Source organism: Salmo salar, chromosome 11 (genome assembly GCF_965601325.2).
Source record: "Salmo salar chromosome 11, fSalSal1, whole genome shotgun sequence".
In the NCBI taxonomy this organism is placed as follows: Eukaryota; Metazoa; Chordata; class Actinopteri; order Salmoniformes; family Salmonidae; genus Salmo; species Salmo salar.
The window spans coordinates 19,429,757-19,450,000 of record NC_138301.1 but is presented as its reverse complement, the minus strand read 5'-3'; the positions used below and the strand labels follow the sequence as shown (position 1 = coordinate 19,450,000).

The 20,244-nt window shown below is 42.5% G+C and overlaps 1 protein-coding gene across 2 annotated transcripts in view; it reads right to left on the bottom strand.

Moving 5' to 3' along the window:
- The window catches only part of LOC106562107 (polypeptide N-acetylgalactosaminyltransferase 18), a 102,956-nt gene that overhangs the window by 47,217 nt on the left and 35,495 nt on the right, over positions 1 to 20,244 (bottom strand). The window contains exons 1-3 of one of the 2 annotated variants that reach the window (XM_014126701.3): positions 12,828 to 13,377; positions 9,668 to 9,863; positions 8,766 to 8,932 (exon numbers count right to left, since the gene is read on the bottom strand). In XM_014126701.3, coding sequence (XP_013982176.1) covers positions 8,766 to 8,932; positions 9,668 to 9,750 — 250 coding nt within the window. In that variant the 5' untranslated portion in view covers positions 9,751 to 9,863; positions 12,828 to 13,377. Of the gene's footprint in view, positions 1 to 8,765; positions 8,933 to 9,667; positions 9,864 to 12,827; positions 13,378 to 20,244 lie in introns of those variants that run through there. The other variant, XM_014126700.3, reaches the window with a different exon arrangement.

Below are 20,244 nucleotides of genomic sequence, written 5' to 3'. Positions count from 1 at the left end.
CTATCCAGGTCTGTACCCAAACAATTTGAACTTCTACTTTTAAAAATCCACCTCTCTAAAAACAAGTCTCTCACCGTTACCGCCTGCTATAGACCACCCTCTGCCCCCAGCTGTGCTCTAGACACCATATGTGAACTGATTGCCCACCATCTATCTTCAGAGCTCGTGCTGCTAGGTGACCTAAACTGGAACATGCTTAACACCCCAGCCATCCTACAATCTAAGCTTGATGCCCTCAATCTCACACAAATCATCAATGAACCTACGAGGTACCACCCCAAAGCCGTAAACACGGGCACCCTCAAAGATATCATCCTAACCAACTTGCCCTCTAAAAACACCTCTGCTGTTCTCAACCATGATCTCAGCGATCACTGCCTCATTGCCTGCATCCGTAATGGGTCAGCGGTCAAACGACCTCCACTCATCACTGTCAAATGCTCCCTGAAACACTTCAGCGAGCAGGCCTTTCTAATCAACCTGGCCCGGGTATCCTGGAAGGATATTGACCTCATCCCTTCAGTAGAGGATGCCTGGTTATTTAAAAAAAAATTTTTAAATGCCTTCCTCACCATCTTAAATAAGCATGCCCCATTCAAGAAATGTAGAATCAGTAACAGATATAGCCCTTGGTTCTCTCCAGACCTGACTGCCCTTAACCAACACAAAAACATCCTGTGGCGTTCTGCATTAGCATCGAACAGCCCCCGTGACATGCAACTTTTCAGGGAAGTTAGAAACCAATATACACAGGCAGTTAGAAAAGCCAAGGCTAGCTTTTTCAAGCAGAAATTTGCTTCCTGTAACACAAACTCAAAAAAGTTCTGGGACACTGTAAAGTCCTTGGAGAATACGAGCACCTCCTCCCGCTGCCCACTGCACTGAGGATAGGAAACTCTGTCACCACCGATAAATCCACTATAATTGAGAATTTCAATAAGCATTTTTCTAAGGCTGGCCATGCATTCCACCTGGCTACCCCTACCCCGGTCAACAGCACTGCACCCCCCACAGCAACTTGCCCAAGCCTTCCCCATTTCTCCTTCTCCCAAATCCAGTCAGCTGATGTTCTGAAAGAGCTGCAAAATCTGGACCCCTACAAATCAGCCGGGCTAGACAATCTGGACCCTTTCTTTCTAAAATGATCTGCCGAAATTGTTGCAACCCCTATTACTAGCCTGTTCAACCTCTCATGTCGTCTGAGATTCCCAAAGATTGGAAAGCAGCTGCGGTCATCCCTCTCTTCAAAGGGGGGGACACTCTTGACCCAAACTGCTACAGACCTATGTCTATCCTACCCTGCTTCTCTAAAGTCTTCGAAAGCCAAGTCAACAAACAGATTACCGACCATTTCGAATCCCACCGCACCTTCTCCGCTATGCAATCTGGTTTCAGAGCTGGTCATGGGTGCACCTCAGCCACGCTCAAGGTCCTAAACGATATCTCAACTGCCATCGATAAGAAACAATACTGTGCAGCTGTATTCATTGACCTGGCCAAGGCTTTCAACTCTGTCAATCACCACATTCTTATCGGCAGACTCAACAGCCTTGGTTTCTCTAATGATTGCCTCGCCTGGTTCACCAACTACTTCTCTGATAGAGTTCAGTATGTCAAATGGGAGGGCCTGTTGTCGGGGCCTCTGGCATACTCTATGGGGGTGCCACAGGGTTCAATTCTTGGGCTGACTCTTTTCTCTGTATACGTCAATGATGTCGCTCTTGCTGCTGGTGATACTCTGATCCACCTCTACGCAGACGACACCATTCTGTATACTTCTGGCCCTTCTTTTCTTACCTCCCTTATCTCACCTCATTTGCTCACTTTGTATATAGACTTATTTTTCTACTATATTATTGACTGTTTGTTTTACTCCATGTGTAACTCTGTGTTGTTGTATGTGTCAAACTGCTTGCTTTATCTTGGCCAGGTCGCAATTGTAAACGAGAACTTGTTCTCAACTCTCCTACCTGGTTAAATAAAGGTAAAATAGCCCAGAGGAGAGGTGATGGGTCACCGCTAGGGTCATCCTGGACACAGGCCTCATCACGGATTTCCAACGCCGGCACCCCGGTCAACCAGGTATGAGCCCAGGTAGGACGACAGGTGGCACCCCTGGGGTGTTCTCTGTCTGTTTCCGGTTTGTTTTGTTTCGTGAAACCTACCAGTGTTTTTCCCCCTTGCTCCTGTCTGTTCTAGTTCCTGTTTTCTAGTTTTTCTCGGTTTTGACCATTCTGCTGAGTCTGGCTGCCGTTCTTTACCTTGCCACACCACACTGGATTATTGACCCCTGGCTGTTCTGACCCTGCTTGCCGTTCTGGACCTTTTGCACCTTATCTGGATTACTGACCTCTGCCTGCCCTTGACCTGTCGTTTTGTCTGCCCCTGTTCAAGTAATAAACTTGTGTTACTTCGACACTGTCTGCATCTGGGTCTTACCTGAAACATGATACCCTAGAGCCATTTTACCACATGTAGACCAAACTATTTGCATGATATTGATAAAAATGAAGCCTGACTTGTTGTAATGTTGTAAGGTAGGCCTACTGTACTTTTATATTTGTATGAGAGGGGGTAGTAAGCTTTCATTTTGATAGGCTAAAGTTACTTGATAAAGACATACTGTTAAGCACAGTTGTTATGTCATGAAGCTAAAATGTAATGTGTAGGGAAAGGATATACCTAGTCAGTTGCACAACTGAATGCATGAATCGGAGAGATGCGGGGGGCTACCTTAAATCGACGTCCAAATCGGCACCCCGGGAGCAGTTTTTGTTGGGTATTAACTGCCTTGCTTAAGGGCAGAACTGCTGATTTTTCCACCTTGCCGGCTTGAGGAGTTGAAGAAGCCTTTCGGATCCTGGACCAACTTATTGTCTGCTACTGGCCAACTTATTTTCTGCACATGCTTGTGAATTGTTGCCTTATTCAAGAGTGTAATGTGGTTTGGTTCCTTTTTCAAATGTGTAATCTGGTTAAGATGAAAAGTCGCTTGCATAGTTAAAGCATACTGGTTGTGGCTATTAGCCTACTGGGATAGTTCATAGGAATATTTTCAGTAAATGTCCGTTGCCGAGCGCCGAACCTTCTTGCGGCACATGACATTCAGTTGCTAATGTGAATTGAAAAGTGAATAAACATTATGTAAACTGAAACATCACGCTGCCTCTCCTTCAACTTTCATCAATGAGAAGAAAAATGTGTATTGTCGTGCGCGGTGCTCAAGTTCAGAATGGCAGTCATTCAAAACCCATAATGAGCTGTAAAGACCCTGAGCTCTGACGTCATATATAGCATGTAACTGTACTGCCACTGCGTTCCAATTTAGGCGCTTATCAGTGTCCAAATCTGCCATTTTCAACTCGTATAGGGGTACGAGGTGTAAAGGGATACTAATCAACATAATGTCAAGCCAAGTCTCCAACAGAAGGATACATGAGGTCGACCACCTGATATCAACTGATGTCAGCGGACAGATAGTGGTTTCACCTGTGTGCTAACTGGAACTCTGTGGTACCACGGACTTAAAAACCTGAGACATTACAATTCACTCTACAGGACAGGAAATCTTTACATTCAGAGTAATCACACATTGGGGAATAGCAGCCTATGAAATGCAAGCCTATCCAAAAGGTTTCAGTCAATTACAAAGAATATTAAATACACTTTTATGAGCTGTGTTGTGTAAACCTCCAGAGAAATGCCTACAGTATGAAGAAGATAGTTAGACTCTTCCAAAGTGCTATTGTTCAAGTCTCAGCGTTCTGCTGCACCATTATAAAGCAGAGAGATGTGGTAAATGACTTCACACAACCCCACCAGGCACCTGCTTGTTTGCATCTGACGTGCTATCAGTCATCTCTCGCAATATTCACCAGATGGTACGACTACAGGCCAGGAACAGAGGGACCCCTAAACAGTACAGCTACTGTGCTCTGTATGGCTGGCAGCCATAATCCAATAATCACACATTTCACCATGTGTAACACCACACTAAACAGTCCACCTGGGTGTAATGACTTACTGTAAACACTAATGGATCCACAGAGAATGGGACAGAAGGCCCCCCTGCCTACATTTTTTGGGATGGTTCCCTTTCAGTCAGTACACTCATTACAACACACAGCTATGCGGATTGCCGAGATTCACTGAAGAACCTTTGAGAATGCATTTGTAGCTACCCAGCAAACTGGGAACCTTCCTAGAACATTAGCTAAGGTTCCCATTAAGTTCTAGTTCGTGTTTTGTCTAACAGAATGATAACATCCCAAAAGCATTCATTCAAAGAATGTTGTTAACAAAATGTTGTTTTTCTTCAGAAAATGTTTTAAATGAAATATCCTTGGAATGTTCTAACATTCACTAAAACGTCTAATAACCACCACAGAACATTCCCCAAACATTCTCATTAGGTTTCCTGGTTATGTAATAACACAAATGTGTTCTGGGAACGTTCTTGCAACATCAGGCAATTGTTTTACACAAACATTGTATACTCATCAGCACAACTGGACAGTGTCTGTGTTATGAGAATATTTCCCGCACCCTAACAAATATTCTGTGAACTTTCACAGAACCAATTTTGGTGTTCTGGGTAGACACTGCACAGCTACCAGCTCTCAAGATTGTATCATCCTGTTCAGAGGGAAAGCATTGAGTGTCATTATACTCAAAGAGGCATTGATTTCATTACAACCCAAGCAGAGGTAAGTAGAGAATGGAGAGTGTTAGCTTTACTTGGCCATTTTGCTTCCTCATTGTTTTCCATAATGCAGCTGTAGTTCCCCTCAAGCAGCAGTCTCCATTCTAATCTTCTCCCATAGTGAACAGCAGCATACTAAACATTGTCTGAGGGAGTTGAGCTTCAGGTACCATTGAATCTCACTGAATAAGAAAGCACATGAGATCTCTACTAGACCTAAGAGACTTGTGATTTCAAGGACAGCATACATTTTCCAGCAAATATAACAATAATATATGGAGCAGAATTTGAAAAAAAGTATATGAATCCTACATGATTAAATTAGATTATTTTATAATACAATGGTTACATTTGTTTATAATAACCACTCCAGCACCATGCAGTCCCAGTTCAGGTCAAGTAGATTGTGTTCTGAGAGAACCTTGTTTGCTGCCTTGAAGCGCAACACCTTGCCCTTGAAATAGTTGTTCTTTTTGGCTGAGCACCCTAGCGTTTTGTTTATCTTTGAGCAAGATGTGTCCCTCATCGATCATTGGGTAAAGTTCAATAGCCCACCTGGACGTGCTGTGAATGGTGGTGCTGTTCCATTTCAGAAAATGAGCGTTGGTTACAAGCTGCTAGATGTTTCACAAGTTGTGTTAATGCTTTCAGAGTGGCACATATCAGTTCAATGATGGAATGGGGAGTAACTAAATTACATTCTCTGTTCAGATCATTCTCCTCAGGAAAGCAATTGGCACCTTATGGGCACGTGCTGATGACGTTTCATCAGCCGCATTAAGTCATTTAGTAATTTGTTTTATACAATTAATAATTAAGAGATTCAGATGTGTGAATTGAGAAGAATAATGATGAAGTGTAATGGTTTCTAATGAATCATAATAAAGCACATGGAGTCACAGGTTCATTACCCTGGGAACGGCTGATGACCAAGAACATCAATCTTTTATGACTGATACCCTAACTGAAGCTTCCTAAAACATTCTCATGTTTGAATGCAATAGGCACAGTTCTACAGTTACAGCTGTGGGAGTACTCAGCTGCACAAAACTGCAACATCCACTCGATTTGTGAAGTCATCAAGTGCAAAGTGTCTTTCATATAGATTCAAAGTTCCTTTTATAAAGATTATTCCATTTTGTAAATTTGTGGAAAAAGCTAATGAAGACACCTGCAGAATCATGGACATAATAGGTTGCTATAAAACAAAATGCACAGTACAGATGTAGGATCTTAATTTGATCACCCTGTTGCAGGGTATGTTTCCTTTAATATCTGTAGTGTGTTTGAGGTTTAAAAAAAGTCTTCTGAATTTTGTAATTTCCACTTTGAAATTTCAGACTAGATTTTTCCCCCACGATAAATGTATTAACTCCTACAAAAATGTCCATTAATTATAATACACATAATAATTCACATTTCCTGTTACTGCAGGATTATTTTCCTGCTGTAGCAAACTGGCTCATATTAAGATCTTACATCTGTATAAGAAGCATAATGAATAGGTGATGATATACAGTGAGCTCCAAAAGTATTGGGACTGACTATTTTGTTGTTGCTTTGGCTCTGTACTCCAGCACTTTGGATTTGAAATAATACAATGACCATGAGGTTAAAGTGCAGACTAATACCCTCAAATTAAAGCTGACAGTCTGCACTTTAACCTCATAGTCATTGTATTATTTCAAATCCAAAGTGCTGGAGTACAGAGCCAAAGCAACAACAAAATAGTCAGTCCCAATACTTTTGGAGCTCACTGTTAAGCCGTTTCCTATATTCCAAATGTGTCTTTCTAAATCGGGCACAGTTGAGGAGTTTATAATCCAGGGGGGATGGACCCAATCCTTGTTGTTGAGTCAAAGTTTCTGTATGTACTGTAGCTAAAAGCTGGGAGTTGGAGAGACACAGAGGCTGCCATCCATCACTCAAAATGAGCTCGGGTTGGCAACTCTGTCAGGGCTGTGAATGTAATACATGAACAAATCCTCGTCACTCCGCCCAGACCAAGAGACAGCGAGGGAAAGAGAAAATAAAGTGAGAGAGAGAGAGAGAGTGCGAGAGAGAGAGAGAGAGAAAAGGCAAACGTTAGAGAGACTGATGTATGGAGTCTGAGAGAAGATGAGGGACCAGAGAGAGACGGGGAGAGTGGACAGACAAAGATGGATCCTCCTTCATGCTTCTTTCTCTAGACCTGTGATATACAGCCTTTCTCCTTGCAATGGAGAGTAGCTGGATTACAAGGCTGTTAGGAGGTGCCTAAGGGGTTCTCATTGCCTGTTCGTAAGGATAATCATTTAGAAACTCACTCTGTGATACAACACTGTCAGATGACCTCATGCTGATTTGAATACAGAGAAATACACAAGATGACAGGTTCAACTAAGGACCGACAACATTCCAAACAATATAAGTTATGCTGTTTACAATTATCCTAAAATACAGTAGTGTGTAGTTCAATGTTGAAACATTGAGTCATTGGCAGCCATTCCAAATTCTGCTTGGCTTCCAATGAAATCCTGAGCCTTCCTCCAATCAATCAGATGATTGGACACCTGTCAGAGTCCCTGTGGCACGGAGACATGTCTTCCTCAGGCCGGGTACATCATCCAATCAGCCAGGTAAATTGGCCCTTCTTCCCCTCAATGGTCACAGTGTCTCCTGCATGCTAATGCTGGGTGGAGGTGGAGGAGAACTCTCTCTGCAGACAGAGATTCACATTATGATGCTCCTGGTGTTGGAGGACAGCAGCTAGATGGTGAACCCCTGAAACGGCCTAAGCAGCACCATGGGTCAACAGGCTGAAAACGTTTAGTAGAGATAAGATTAGCAATCATGACGATAATGATAAGGATAAATCTATCAGAGTGAATCTGACAGAATGCTCTGGCAAACAGGTTGCAATGCCATTAGCAAAATGTCACGGCGCGACTAGCTTTCCTGAGGGACCTCAGGGGCTGCTCTCTGCCTCCCAATTACATGATAAAATCAAAGATTCCATGGGACACGGTAATCCACTTGAGCTGAGAGAGGACGGCAACAACCTTTGGAATGTCACCTTACAGAGGGGAAACAGATGGCATCTCCAGATAAGAGCACTCAGCCTACCCCCCGTACCCAGGTAATAATGGACTGTCCCAGGAGGCTGTCAGTTCGCTGAGGCAATAAAGTGTGCCTCAGGTACCTAGGGATTAGCAGAAGGGTGCAGGAGGTTGAGTGCACAGCCTCATAGAGAGGAGAGAAGAGACGAGGGAGAAAAGGAAAGAGGGGTATCTTTAAATGAGTTCTTATCCCAGCAGGGAGAGTATGAGGTTCTTCTGACTGACCCAACCCACTGACCCACCCATCAGCATTCTCTCCAATCACCAGTCTGCACCAACTGATAGCTGGCATTATTGCCTTTTAGTGATGTAGTCCTGCACAAACTCTACAACAGCAGGATGTTTGCCTACATCTCACAGCTGGCTTCATCTTTAATCAGCCTTCCCCTCCACACCAGACTGTGTGACGGTGGCCATTAGTAACAGTAGACACAGGCCGCTCACTGATACAGCAGCACTGTTTAAAAAAACTGTGTGCTTGTAGTGAGACGCCATAGGATCAGCTGGTGTTTTAAACCAGGCACAGCTTGAGACAGATCTCACAACCAGTGGGCTCACACAGCGGGAGGCCATAATAAAATGTAAAATACTTAATTACCTCTCTGGATAGTAATCTACCATCAGGCAGATCTCACTGCTTTTCCTGCTAATTAGTATTCTTTCACCTTTCCTTTAAATCCAGTGAGCACAGCCCATAATTAAGGACATTAAAGAGCTAGATTATAGAAAGATAGTAATTACCCCTTTGTTTCCTGCAGACTAAGACTAGAAGATTCCCACTGATAAACTGGAGGCCAACAGAGCCAAGACCCAGAGCGAAAGAAAAGTACCGCCACTCAAGTTCTCAAAGGAAAAGGCAATCAAACAAAATATGGGCAAGCTACGGCTGCTTCAGACAAAACACTTTGTTGCAATACACTTTCATCATGGGTCATTTCTGTTCAATACAGTCTAATGCTGCTCACCGTTGTCACTGTAGTCGTCAACCAGGATGATCTCTTTGAGGAGGTGGGAGGGGGTCCTGTGCATGGCAGAGTGGATGGAACGCAGGATGACGGACAAGGCCTCGTTCACAAAGATAAACACAATGCTAACTTGAGGGAGGTTAGATGGATACGTGATGTTTTTACACCTGGGGAGAAAACAGACCTGATGTGAGCGGAGTGTGGAAAGAAGGGACCTGATTTAAAGAAGTGCACATTCAAAGCAATACCATTCTACATTAAACAGATGTCTGTTTCTCAGACGCCCGGGCAATTTGTGGTCTCAATGTTGAGGTGCTTGTTATGTTAATGTCCCTGGCAGACCTCCAAACCCAACAGCAGATGTGACAGTAACAATACGTGTATTTCAGTGTGATCCAGATAAAAGCATCTGTGAAGCAAACAATGGGATAAGATATGACACTTTTCACAACGTAACATTATTGTATGAGAACCGCAGATAGACAGAGGGGGAGTGAGGGTCTTTTATGCTCCTACTAGGTAGACAATAGTTGGTAATTATGGGAGATAAAATTGCACCCCACTGTTTTGAAGTAACACTTTCCTTCTGGGTTGCCTGTCAAAACAGGGCTTGAGTCAAATGCAGAGGCATATTCTCAACATGAAAACCCACTAGGCAGCTTTGTTTTTTATGCTCTCTACAAAGTCAAACAAGTGGGGACTCTAATTTGTGCTCTTCCGTAGTCTGTATCCAAAACGATCACAACTAGTGTGTTATAGTGAGACCATAGTGAAATCAGACAGTCTGGATATGAAGGTCCTGTTAGCCCCTGGGCTGCTGGGATGACTTGGGGGACAGCAGAAGCTTAAGTGGGTGATATTGTCAGTGATTTCCTGTGCTTTATTCGGATAGCTCAGCTTACCCATCAGGTCTGAGGTCTGGGATGGCTCTGTCCAGGGAGAGGCGGTCGCTGAGGTAGCCGTTGTAGCCGTAGTACTGAAACATCTTCAGGGCCACCCTGCGGCTGTCAGCGCTCAGCTCCTGACCCCAGTGGGCAAACAGGGACGAGTCAGAAAACGATTTGTCTCCTAGAACATCCTCTCCTTTCAGGGGGGTTTCTGTGGGAGCCCGAGAGAGAGAAAAAAAGGAATATTTCTATAAGCCAGCCACACATAGACCCTGCCTGTTAATGAGGATGCATGAGAGGTGAGAGCAACACCTCAATAACAAGGTCAATGTAACCGCCCTTAGAACACTTAGTAGAACTCTTACATTAATAAATGAATTGATGTTACACTGCTTATGTCCACACAGCTATCGCACCTTAGAAAGCAGTAACAATACTCACATCAATATACAGTTCTGAATGTTGAGTAAACAATTGTATGGTATTACATTAATATACCGTGATAGAAAATAGACTGTATTCATTTATACAGCTCTTCAAGATAATAGATTTCCATGGTCACTGAGAAAGATGTAGTCAAGCATTGTGATGTGAGCCTTCAGAGAGCGCAGCCACGGGCTAGTGGTTTGTAAACCAAAAGACACATTTAACGAAGCCAATAAAAATGAAGGCTCCGGTGAGCTTGATAAAGTGAAACATTAAAGCTGTCAAACAGACAGTTGGTACATGTGATTACAGTGTTTACTCCTGGAATCCAATTGAATTTAAATAGATTCTGCGTCTTCCTCTATGACTCTCACAGCCACACACGGTATGCCCCAAGGCTGTCATTTAATGCACTCATTCCTTTAAATCCCAGTGTGGAGGGATTCTACACTGTCAGGGAGGACAGAATGATACATCTGAAAGCTCTGTAAAGCGGAACGCTGCAGTGTGATTTGAATGTGACATTGTTGTACAGCTCGATGACATTTATGATCGCTGTGAAGACAAGGAAAAAAAGACAATACATTTGTGCAAATCTTGAATGTCGCTTCATCATAAATTACTCTGAAGGGGATCAGTGGAAAAGGTTATGTTACGATGGTTCAGTGTACTGTGTCTATCTAGGAGCTTTCAATGGATCCAGAATAATCCTAGAGAAAACTGCAGAAAATCAAGCTGAAGTGCTGTAGGTTTTCAATCTGCTCATTTTGTTTTGGCTGCTGTGATGACCTTAAGCCTACAAGGTTTCCCATTTCTTCTCAAATACACATCTCACATGGTGACCACAGTGGGGCTCAAGTTTACCAGGAGGAAAGTCATTGTTTAAGGGGATGTCACTGAGTAGTCATTGGTTTCGGCGTACACATCACGGACAAACTGAAATGGTCCACCGACAGACAGCGTGGTGAAGAAGGCGCAGCAGCGCCTCTTCAACCTCAGGAGGCTGAAGAAATTCGGCTTGTCACCAAAAACACAAACTTTTACAGATGCACAATCGAGAACATCCTGTCGGGCTGTATCACCGCCTGGTACGGCAACTGCTCCGCCCATAACCAGAAGGCTCTCCAGAGGGTAGTGAGGTCTGCACAACGCATCACCGGGGGGAAACTACCTGCCCTCCAGGACACCTACACCACCCGATGTCACAGGAAGGCCAAAAAGATCGTCAAGGACAACAACCACCCGAGCCACTGCCTGTTCACCCCGCTATCATCCAGAAGGCGAGGTCAGTACAGGTGCATAAAAGCTGAGACCGAGAGACTGAAAAACAGCTTATCTGTCTTACAGGCCATCAGACTGTTAACAGCCATCACTAACATTGAGTGTCTGCTGCCAACATACTGACTCATCTCTAGCCACTTAATAATGAAAAAATTGATGTAATAAATGTATCACTAGACACTTCAAACAATGCCACATAATATAATGTTTACATACCCTACATAACTCATCTCATATGTATATACTGTACTCTATACCATCTACTGCATCTTGCCTATGCCGTTCGGCCATCGCTCATCCATATATTTTTATGTACATATTCTTATTCATTCCTTTACACTTGTAGGTAGTTGTTGTGAAATTGTTAGATTACCCGTTAGATATTACTGCATGGTCGGAACTAGAAGCACAAGCATTTCGCTACACTCGCATTAACATCTGCTAACCATGTCTATGTGACAAATAACATTTGATTTGACAAAACAAGGCAGAGTGTGCACGGCCATTGTAACAGAACAGTAAGGGAGATCAGCTCCGGAGGCACCGGTCAGGACACAGACTGTGGGGTCAGGGAGGTCCCTGGGCTGAATGGACTGTCAGATGTGGGCATGTGATAGGATGCACACTCCCCAGACAACTACATGAAGAGAAAATAAGGTAATTCATATCCTAATGTACTATTATACAGTGTTTTACCTGGGTAACAACATACTGTAACAAAAAAATTGTGATAATTAACATGAAACCAAACAAAATGTCAAGGGGCCAACGAATCTAGATTGCCTCCAGCTATTTCCAGATCAACTCAGCAGACTAAAACAATTGCTTTGACAAGCCAAATTAAATTTCCTCTAACATGAGGTCATATGGAAGAAGAAAAAAAAAATGGGGTGAGAATTAGACTAGAGTTGAAACATCACTATGAGAATCTGTTTGATGGCAGCACGACAATGAACCATTACCCTTTCACAGAAACCCTGATTAAAAGAAAATGGAGCTAAACAGTGGGGGGAAAAAACTATTTCCGTTTCTTTTCCAGGTATGAAAAATGTGTTTTCCAAACCAAGAATAGATATACATTAACAACTAATGCTACTGTTAAACATCCAACAAATTCAGAAGGAAATATGTGCTTTTAATGAATTATCTAAAACTCAAAATAAACATAACAGATGGTTGATTATTGTTTACCTCAGATTGAATGGTATACTTTCAGAGACAGAAAACAGTACCGCCAATAGTCTATCTATCTGTATGGTCTCTATCAGGAACACAGTGCTGCATTATACATCAGTGCAGCATATCTGCTGCCCTTGCTAGCCTGCTATGGTGACAAAGTAGAGCATTTAATCTTATTACTTGAGTCAGTGGTATGAATGCAGAGCAGCATTGGACTTTCCTATGAAACAAACAACCTTGTTATTGGCTGCGTTTCAAACTCATTAAAGACACACCCTCCTCCACTTACCCTGGCCTTATGCTCTTGGTGGAATCCCCACGACCATCTTTGCCGTCGGTCCAAACAATTAGCCAAGCAAGGGAAGTTGGCAACTGTGCGAGTGTACAATTCTGTTCACGCTGGGGCCTGAAACGCCCCATAATTCAATTCGCGATGATTGTAGATCCGCTAAGAAAAGTATACCAAAACTTAAAACCAACATACAAGTGTAAGTAAAAAAGTTAGAAACTGTGCTGTTAATGCACATGACGGCAAAAACACGAATCATAAAAGTAATTATGTTTTAGTTTGGCTAGCTGTTGGAAAAGTTAGCTAGCGCATAGAACTGTCCCTGCTATCACACTTATACATTGTAATTTTCGATTTACTTGATATCGTCGGATAGTGTTCGATGTCTGCAGATGCGTTGTCTTCCAGCCAAGATATGAAATGCAAATCATAATTGACTAGCGCATATAGAGCACACACAACAACTACTGGTGGTTCCATGATGACTGAAAACAACCGTGGGACGAACGAGTGACACATTTCCATCAAGGGCGGTCCATTCATCAAGGGCGGTCCATTTAAAATGAATTCATTCTTCCCTCGCCCCTTGTCCTGCAAGTGTCAAATCCTCATACGTCATTAGAAGTGTCCACTTAATTTTGAGGTCTGAGGGGAAGGGTGTGTCTTTTACGTGTTTGCAATACAGCCAATATCTTCTTTAAGTACTGTATTTGGTCACATGCTAAATATGGTGTATGATTATGAATAATCACGAGAGTCGCTTGAACAACAGCAGAAATGAACACAATATGGTCAGCCAACTCACTAATATTGGCACCCTTGGTAAATACTTTTGAGCAAAACGGGCTGTGAAAACAATTTATTCTATTTATCCTCTTGGTTTTTAATTCAAAATATTCACAAAAATCGAACCTTTAATTGAAGTAAAATGATTGAAAAAAAGTGAAATAAATATTTTTCTCCGAAACATGTGTCACAATTATTGGCACCCCTAGAAATTCTTATGAGTAAAATCTAACTGAAGTATATTTTCATTCATATTTTACGTTTTTTAAGTTCAACCGAGTGATTAGGAACACTTAAGTGGTAAGCCATGACTTCCTGTTTCACCGGGTATACACCGGTCAAAAGTTTTAGAACACCTTCTCATTCAAGGGTTTTTCTTTATCTTTACTATTTCCTACATTGTAGAATAATAATGAAGACATCAAAACTATGAAACAACACATATGGAATCATGTAGTAACCAAAAAAGTGTTATACAAATCAAAATATATTTGAGATTCTTCAAATAGCCACCCTTTGCCTTGACAGCTTTGCACACTCTTGGCATTTTCTCAACCAGCTTCATGAGGTAGTCACCTGGAATGCATTTCAATTAACAGGTGTGCCTTTAAAAAATATATATAATATAAACGTTTATTATTTTCCGATAAAAAAGACATCGATACAAACATTGACATTCATTGTACTGTTGAATGGGATCGCCATATAGAGGGCAAAACAAAACTTAACTCACACATACACAAAATAAAACTAAATCCTATTAGGTGGTACATGTATAAGAAGACAGAATATATGAATTATAAGCAGTGTAGTTAAGCCAAAAATAAATATTGAGTGGAGTACACCACAGAAATTAATTTGTGGAATGTCTTTCCTTCTTAATGAATTTGTGCCAATCAGTTATACGGGGGTTTACAGATGATAGCCCAATTTGGTAAAAGACCAAGTCCACATTATGGTAAGAACAGCTCAAATAAGCAAAGAGAAACGACAGTCCATCATTACTTTAAGACATGAAGGTCAGTCAATACGAAAAATGTCAATAACGTTGAAAGTTTACGACGCCGCCACAACCGGTCCATCCGACGCCACTGCTACTGATCAGTCCGATGCAACTTCGGCAGCGGCAACTTGCCCGTCCGACGATGACACAACTTCGGCAGCTGCATACGTGTTTGTTTGGTCTTCGTCCCCGTGCCCTTACACGGCACACCGTAATTTGGGTTTAATAAAAAACACTATTATGCATTCCTGCGCATGTTTCCCGAATTATTTATGCCGACGTGACAGCAGCCTCCGAAATTGCAGCCCAAATAAATACGTCAGAGTTCAAGTAACAGACAACATCAACTGTTCAGCTGAGACTGTGTGAATCAAACCTTCATGGTTGAATTTCTGCAAAGAAACCACTACTAAAGGACACCAATGTGAAGAAAAGACTTGCTTGGGTCAAGAAACATGAGCAATGGACATTAGACAGGTGGAAATGTGTCCTTTGGGCTGGAGTCCAAATTGGAGATTTTTGGTTCCAACTGCCATGTGTATTTCCCACCGTAAAGCATGGAGGAGGAGGTGTTATGGTGTGAGGGCGCATTGCTGGTGACACTGTCTGTGATTTATTTAGAATTCAAGGCACACTTAACCAGCATAGCTACCACAGTATCCTGCAGCGATACGCCATCCCATCTGGTTTGGGCTTAGTGGGACTATCATTTGTTTTTCAACAGGACAATGACCCAACACACCTCCCGGCTGTATAAGTGCTATTTTACCAAGAAAGAGAGTGATGGAGTGCTGCATCAGATGACATGGCCTCCACAATCCCCCGACCTCAACCAAATTGAGATGGTTTGGGATGAGTCGGACCGCAGAGTGAAGGAAAAGCAGCCAACAAGTGCTCAGCATATGTGGGAACTCCTTCAAGACTGTTGGAAAAGCATTCCAGGTGAAGCTGGTTGAGAGAATGCCAAAAGTGTGCAAAAACTGTCATCAAGGCAAAGGGTGGCTATTTGAAGAATCTCAAATATATTTTGATTTGTATAACACTTTTTTGGTTACTACATGATTCCATATGTGTTATTTCATAGTTTTGATGTCTTCACTATTATTCTACCATGTAGAAAATAGTAGAAATAAAGAAAAACCCTTGAATGAGTAGGTATGTCCAAACTTTCGACCGGTAGTGTAAATATAAGGTGACACACAGGCCAAGTTTCCATAGTCATCCACCACTATGGGAAAGACCCGAGAATACAGTAATGATGTGAGACAAAAGGTTGAGCTGCACAAATCAGGAAATGTCTATAAGAAAATAACTCAATGGTTGAAAATGCACATTTCCACTATCAGGGCAATAATTAAGAAGTTTAAAGCAACTGTAGATGTTAACAATCGGCCTGGAAGAGGACATGTGTCTATATTGAACCCACGCACAGTGAGGAGGAGGATGGTTTGAGTTGCCAAAAAATCTCAGGATCACAGCTGCAGACGTTAGTTGGGCCTTGGGGTCAGAAAGTCTCCAAAACTATGATCAGAAATTACCTACATAACCACAAGTTGTTTGGGAGGGTTGCCATAAAAAAGCCTTTGCTGTCATCAAACAACAAACTGAAGCGCCTACAGTTTACCAAACGTTACTGGATCTTTCTATGGAACCGGGTTCTATGGTCAGATGAGACCAAAATAGAGCTTTTTGGAAACAAACGGCAGAGGTGGGTTTGGTGTAGACAGATAGACAGCCATGCAGAAAAGTACCTCATCGCAACTGTGAAGTATGGTAGAGGATCTTTGATGTTGTGGGACTGTTTTTCAATCAAAGGCCCTGGACAACTTGTTAGGACACATGGTATTATGGACTCCATCAAGTACCAACAGATTTTAAATCAAAACCTGACTGCCTCTGCTAGGAAGCTTAAACTGGGCCGTGGTTGGATCTTCCAGCAGGACAATGATCCAAAGCACATGTCAAAATCAACACAAAAATGGTTCACTGACCACAGAATCAAGGTTTTTCCATGGCCATCCCAGTCCCCTGACTTAAACCCCATATATAACCTGTGCGATGAGCTGAAGAGGATTGTCCACAAGCGTGGACCTTGGAATCTGAAGGTTCTGGAGAGATTCTGTACGGAAGAATGGTCTCAGATCCCTTGCCATGTGTTCTCCAACCTTATTACGCATTATAGGAGAAGACTCAGAGCTGTTATCTTGGCAAAGGGAGGTTGCACAAAGTATTGAATGAAGGGGTGCCAATAATTGTGGCACACATATATTTAAGAAAACAATTTGTTTTAATTTTTAATTTATTTTAATTAAAGTTTAGATTCCGTGTGAATATTTTGAATGAAAGACCAAGAGGATTAAAAAAATGCGATTTTTTTTTTTTACAGCCCGTTTTGCTCATATTGACCAAGGGTGCCAATATTAGTGGAGGGCACTATAATGCCTGAAGATGGGTAGCGTAAGTGTAACGAATACTCAGGGAGAAAAAGGTGTATATTCACGCGCAGAATGCGGCAGATGTTTATTAAGCCTTCGCAGAAGGCAGGAATCATGGTCGCAGGCAGTCAATGGTCAAACACAGGTAGGCGGGCAATGGTCAAACACAGGTAGGCAGGCAATGGTCAAACACAGGTAGGCAGTCAAAAACAAACAATACCTCACAACCATACAAACAGAAAGAACTGAACTAAATAGGGAGCTGATGAGACCAGGTGAGAAACGAACACAGGTGAAATCAATGAACAGAAATGAAAGACATGGCTACGTTCCAGAACACAAAGAAACAGGGCTACGTTGAAGAACAAAGAAAAATAACACAAGGTTGACTAAGAAAAGACAAGCAGAACCTTACGGTAAATGAAACATACAGCATTGAAAGTTTCAGTTGCTTTGATGAGCAAAGGTATGCCTCCATTCTTGGATGGGAGAAGAACACAATGATTAGGCACGGACACAATGATTAGGCTCGGACCCTGATAAAGTTCTAAAAGTCTGCCAATCCCAGCAAACATGCCTCCAGGCTCATTCATGTGACTGCTTATGCTGGTGATTAATTAGGCCTTCTGAGACGCTTTCATCAGGAGTGAAAGGCTAGAGCGCCGGCTGGGTCAGGGGTTGATGTTTTGCAGACAGGGTAACCTAGGCAACTTGTAATAGTATGGGCAGTGTCATCCCAAAGGCTCTTTTGTTGGGACAAGAACTCAGGAACCCCTAAAACATGTAGGCAGCCTCGTATGCCTATTGAACACAGAGGAACCACTCAACTGCTGCATGCTCAGTGCGCTCTGACAAAAATGGTACAGTAATTCAGTGATGATCTCCTCTAAGACGAAAGAGAGTGTTGAAAACTCAGTAACACTATGAACCAAGTCTGTGTAATGAATTATAAATGAATGCATTAATATATTTATAAATGCTTATAGCTAGTCGTTTTATCCCACTTTCTTCTGACACACAAGTCCCAATCGCAGTTCAACAAGACAAGACTTAAAAAATGTAGAAGGCAGAAGAAATGCATCTCAAAAACATGACACGAAGCAGATAAACTGATGTTTCGGTAGGAGAAGGAGAGGGAGATTAGGAAAGGAGGATGCATGTCAATACATGTCTGGCTGAGGAACGCTGAGTTTTGATAGCTGGTCATGCGATTTGTTAGCAACAACATTGAGTTACCAAGCACATTCACACTGAGATGAGCAACACAAATGAGGAAACATTTGGTGGTTGAATTCAATAAAAGTTTTTATTAAAAGTATGAATTTAAGCACACATCAGTAGGACCGCAGTTGTACAGGACAAACTTAGGTACAGGTAAGTGTTTTCAGAATTTAAATTTTTACAAGTATCGACTGATGGTGGCTCAATGTTGTTGATAGCAAATCGCGAGACCAGTTGTCAAAACTTAACTCCGCTTCAATATAAGAGAACAGAGTTGAGCGTTCCTCAGCTAATACTGAGCGGTTCCATTTAAGTAGCATACAACTGCAACTCCTATAATAGGAAGAGGAACACCCTGCCTGTCTCTCGCTCCTGGCTTGTTTCTCTGTGGGTGGGAGTGTGTGTCTGTGTGTATGCGGTGGGTTCTGAAGGGCTCAGGAAGGGGGACCCAGCGGGGTTTTGCTTTAAACTGTGATGGCTCTGGTCCAGACACAGAGAGCAGCAACATAGGCCCAGAGCTTATCAGCAGCAGCCCAGCCTGGTGAAGTGAGTCAGTCAGTGCGCTCCATTGTGTGCACATCAGGACAAGTCAGTTAGGGCCATGTGCTTACTGTGGCACATCCACAGAGGAGGAAGGCTGAGAGACAACATGAAGAGGGAAACAGGACACACAAAGTGCCTTTATTCCTGGTTCAGGAAGGCAAACAGCACAATATAGCAAAGGGATTATGGCAACAAGAGGCAAGGGGGAGGTTTACAAAAGGAGGGCCACCGCAGAGTGAGAGAAAGTTAGATACAGTGAGTAGGTCTGTATGCTGCAGCAAAACATGTGTTCCCTATGCTAACCCCCATGACAGAACACACAGAACCAACCCAGGGCAAACCGTACGAGGGAGGATTTCTGCTGTTTTATGGGAAAACAGGGATTTCAGGACAATAAGACACATTGCACCAGAGCTCCACTCTTGCCTGCCGATCACTGTTCTCCTCAGTTGTTCAGTGAGATGAATGTCTCATCTGGGTATAATAGGTAATTAAGACTCAACAGCGCTCATCTGTGCTGCTGTACCATGAGGCACCATATCAAACTCTATCAGATGAAATACATGATGATGGATTAAAGCTGCTCTCCAGCTGAGTGAGGGGAGGTCAGCAGGGACAGAGGGAAGAAAACACACTGAAGGTCTACATTAACCCTTTACATCCCCTTTCCAACCCAATTAAATAATTATGACGGACTACAAAGTGCTATTATATTTTTAAAGCTATCATATCATGCCATCATTTTCAATTACATTTTCCCCACAAAACACTAACAGTAACCTTTCTGAAGAAATCACTGTGATAAGAGTACTCTGAAGAAGAAAATATATACATTACATCTTCTGGTGGCCTCACAGGCAGAACATATTTCAACCAGGAACCGTTTGTCTTTGACACCTCCAAGTTGAGGCACTGCATCCATGGTAACTGACTGAGGCAAAGTTGTGTTGACAAAAACACTGTAAATCTTTGCCTGTTGACAAAAAATATGGGAAAAATGTACACCCTCAGTACACACGTTAGGCCCTTATAAATTGCCCTTGTGTGTAACCTTATTACCCCAAAATCTGTCCGGTATGACGCAACATTGTGACAAAGTCACTCTCACTACACTGGAAGTTAATAGGAATACGACTTTTACATCACGGAAACGTCTATCATACATGTCAGATTTCAATACTGGCCGATGTCTTCTCTTGAATGAGCCATTGATCATATTTTTGCAATATTCCAACCTTGAGAAATGTATAATTTAATGGAGGGCTTAGCACATTTTTCCTATTTGTCAGCCTCTTTTGTTCAGGGTGCATTGCATGTTGCCATTGCCAGAGATATTATAGAAAGGAGATTGGAATCCAATGAACGATGGACCTTATAATACTCCACCCAGCAGACTGTCGACCAATCGCGCTCACGTTGTCATGCCGCG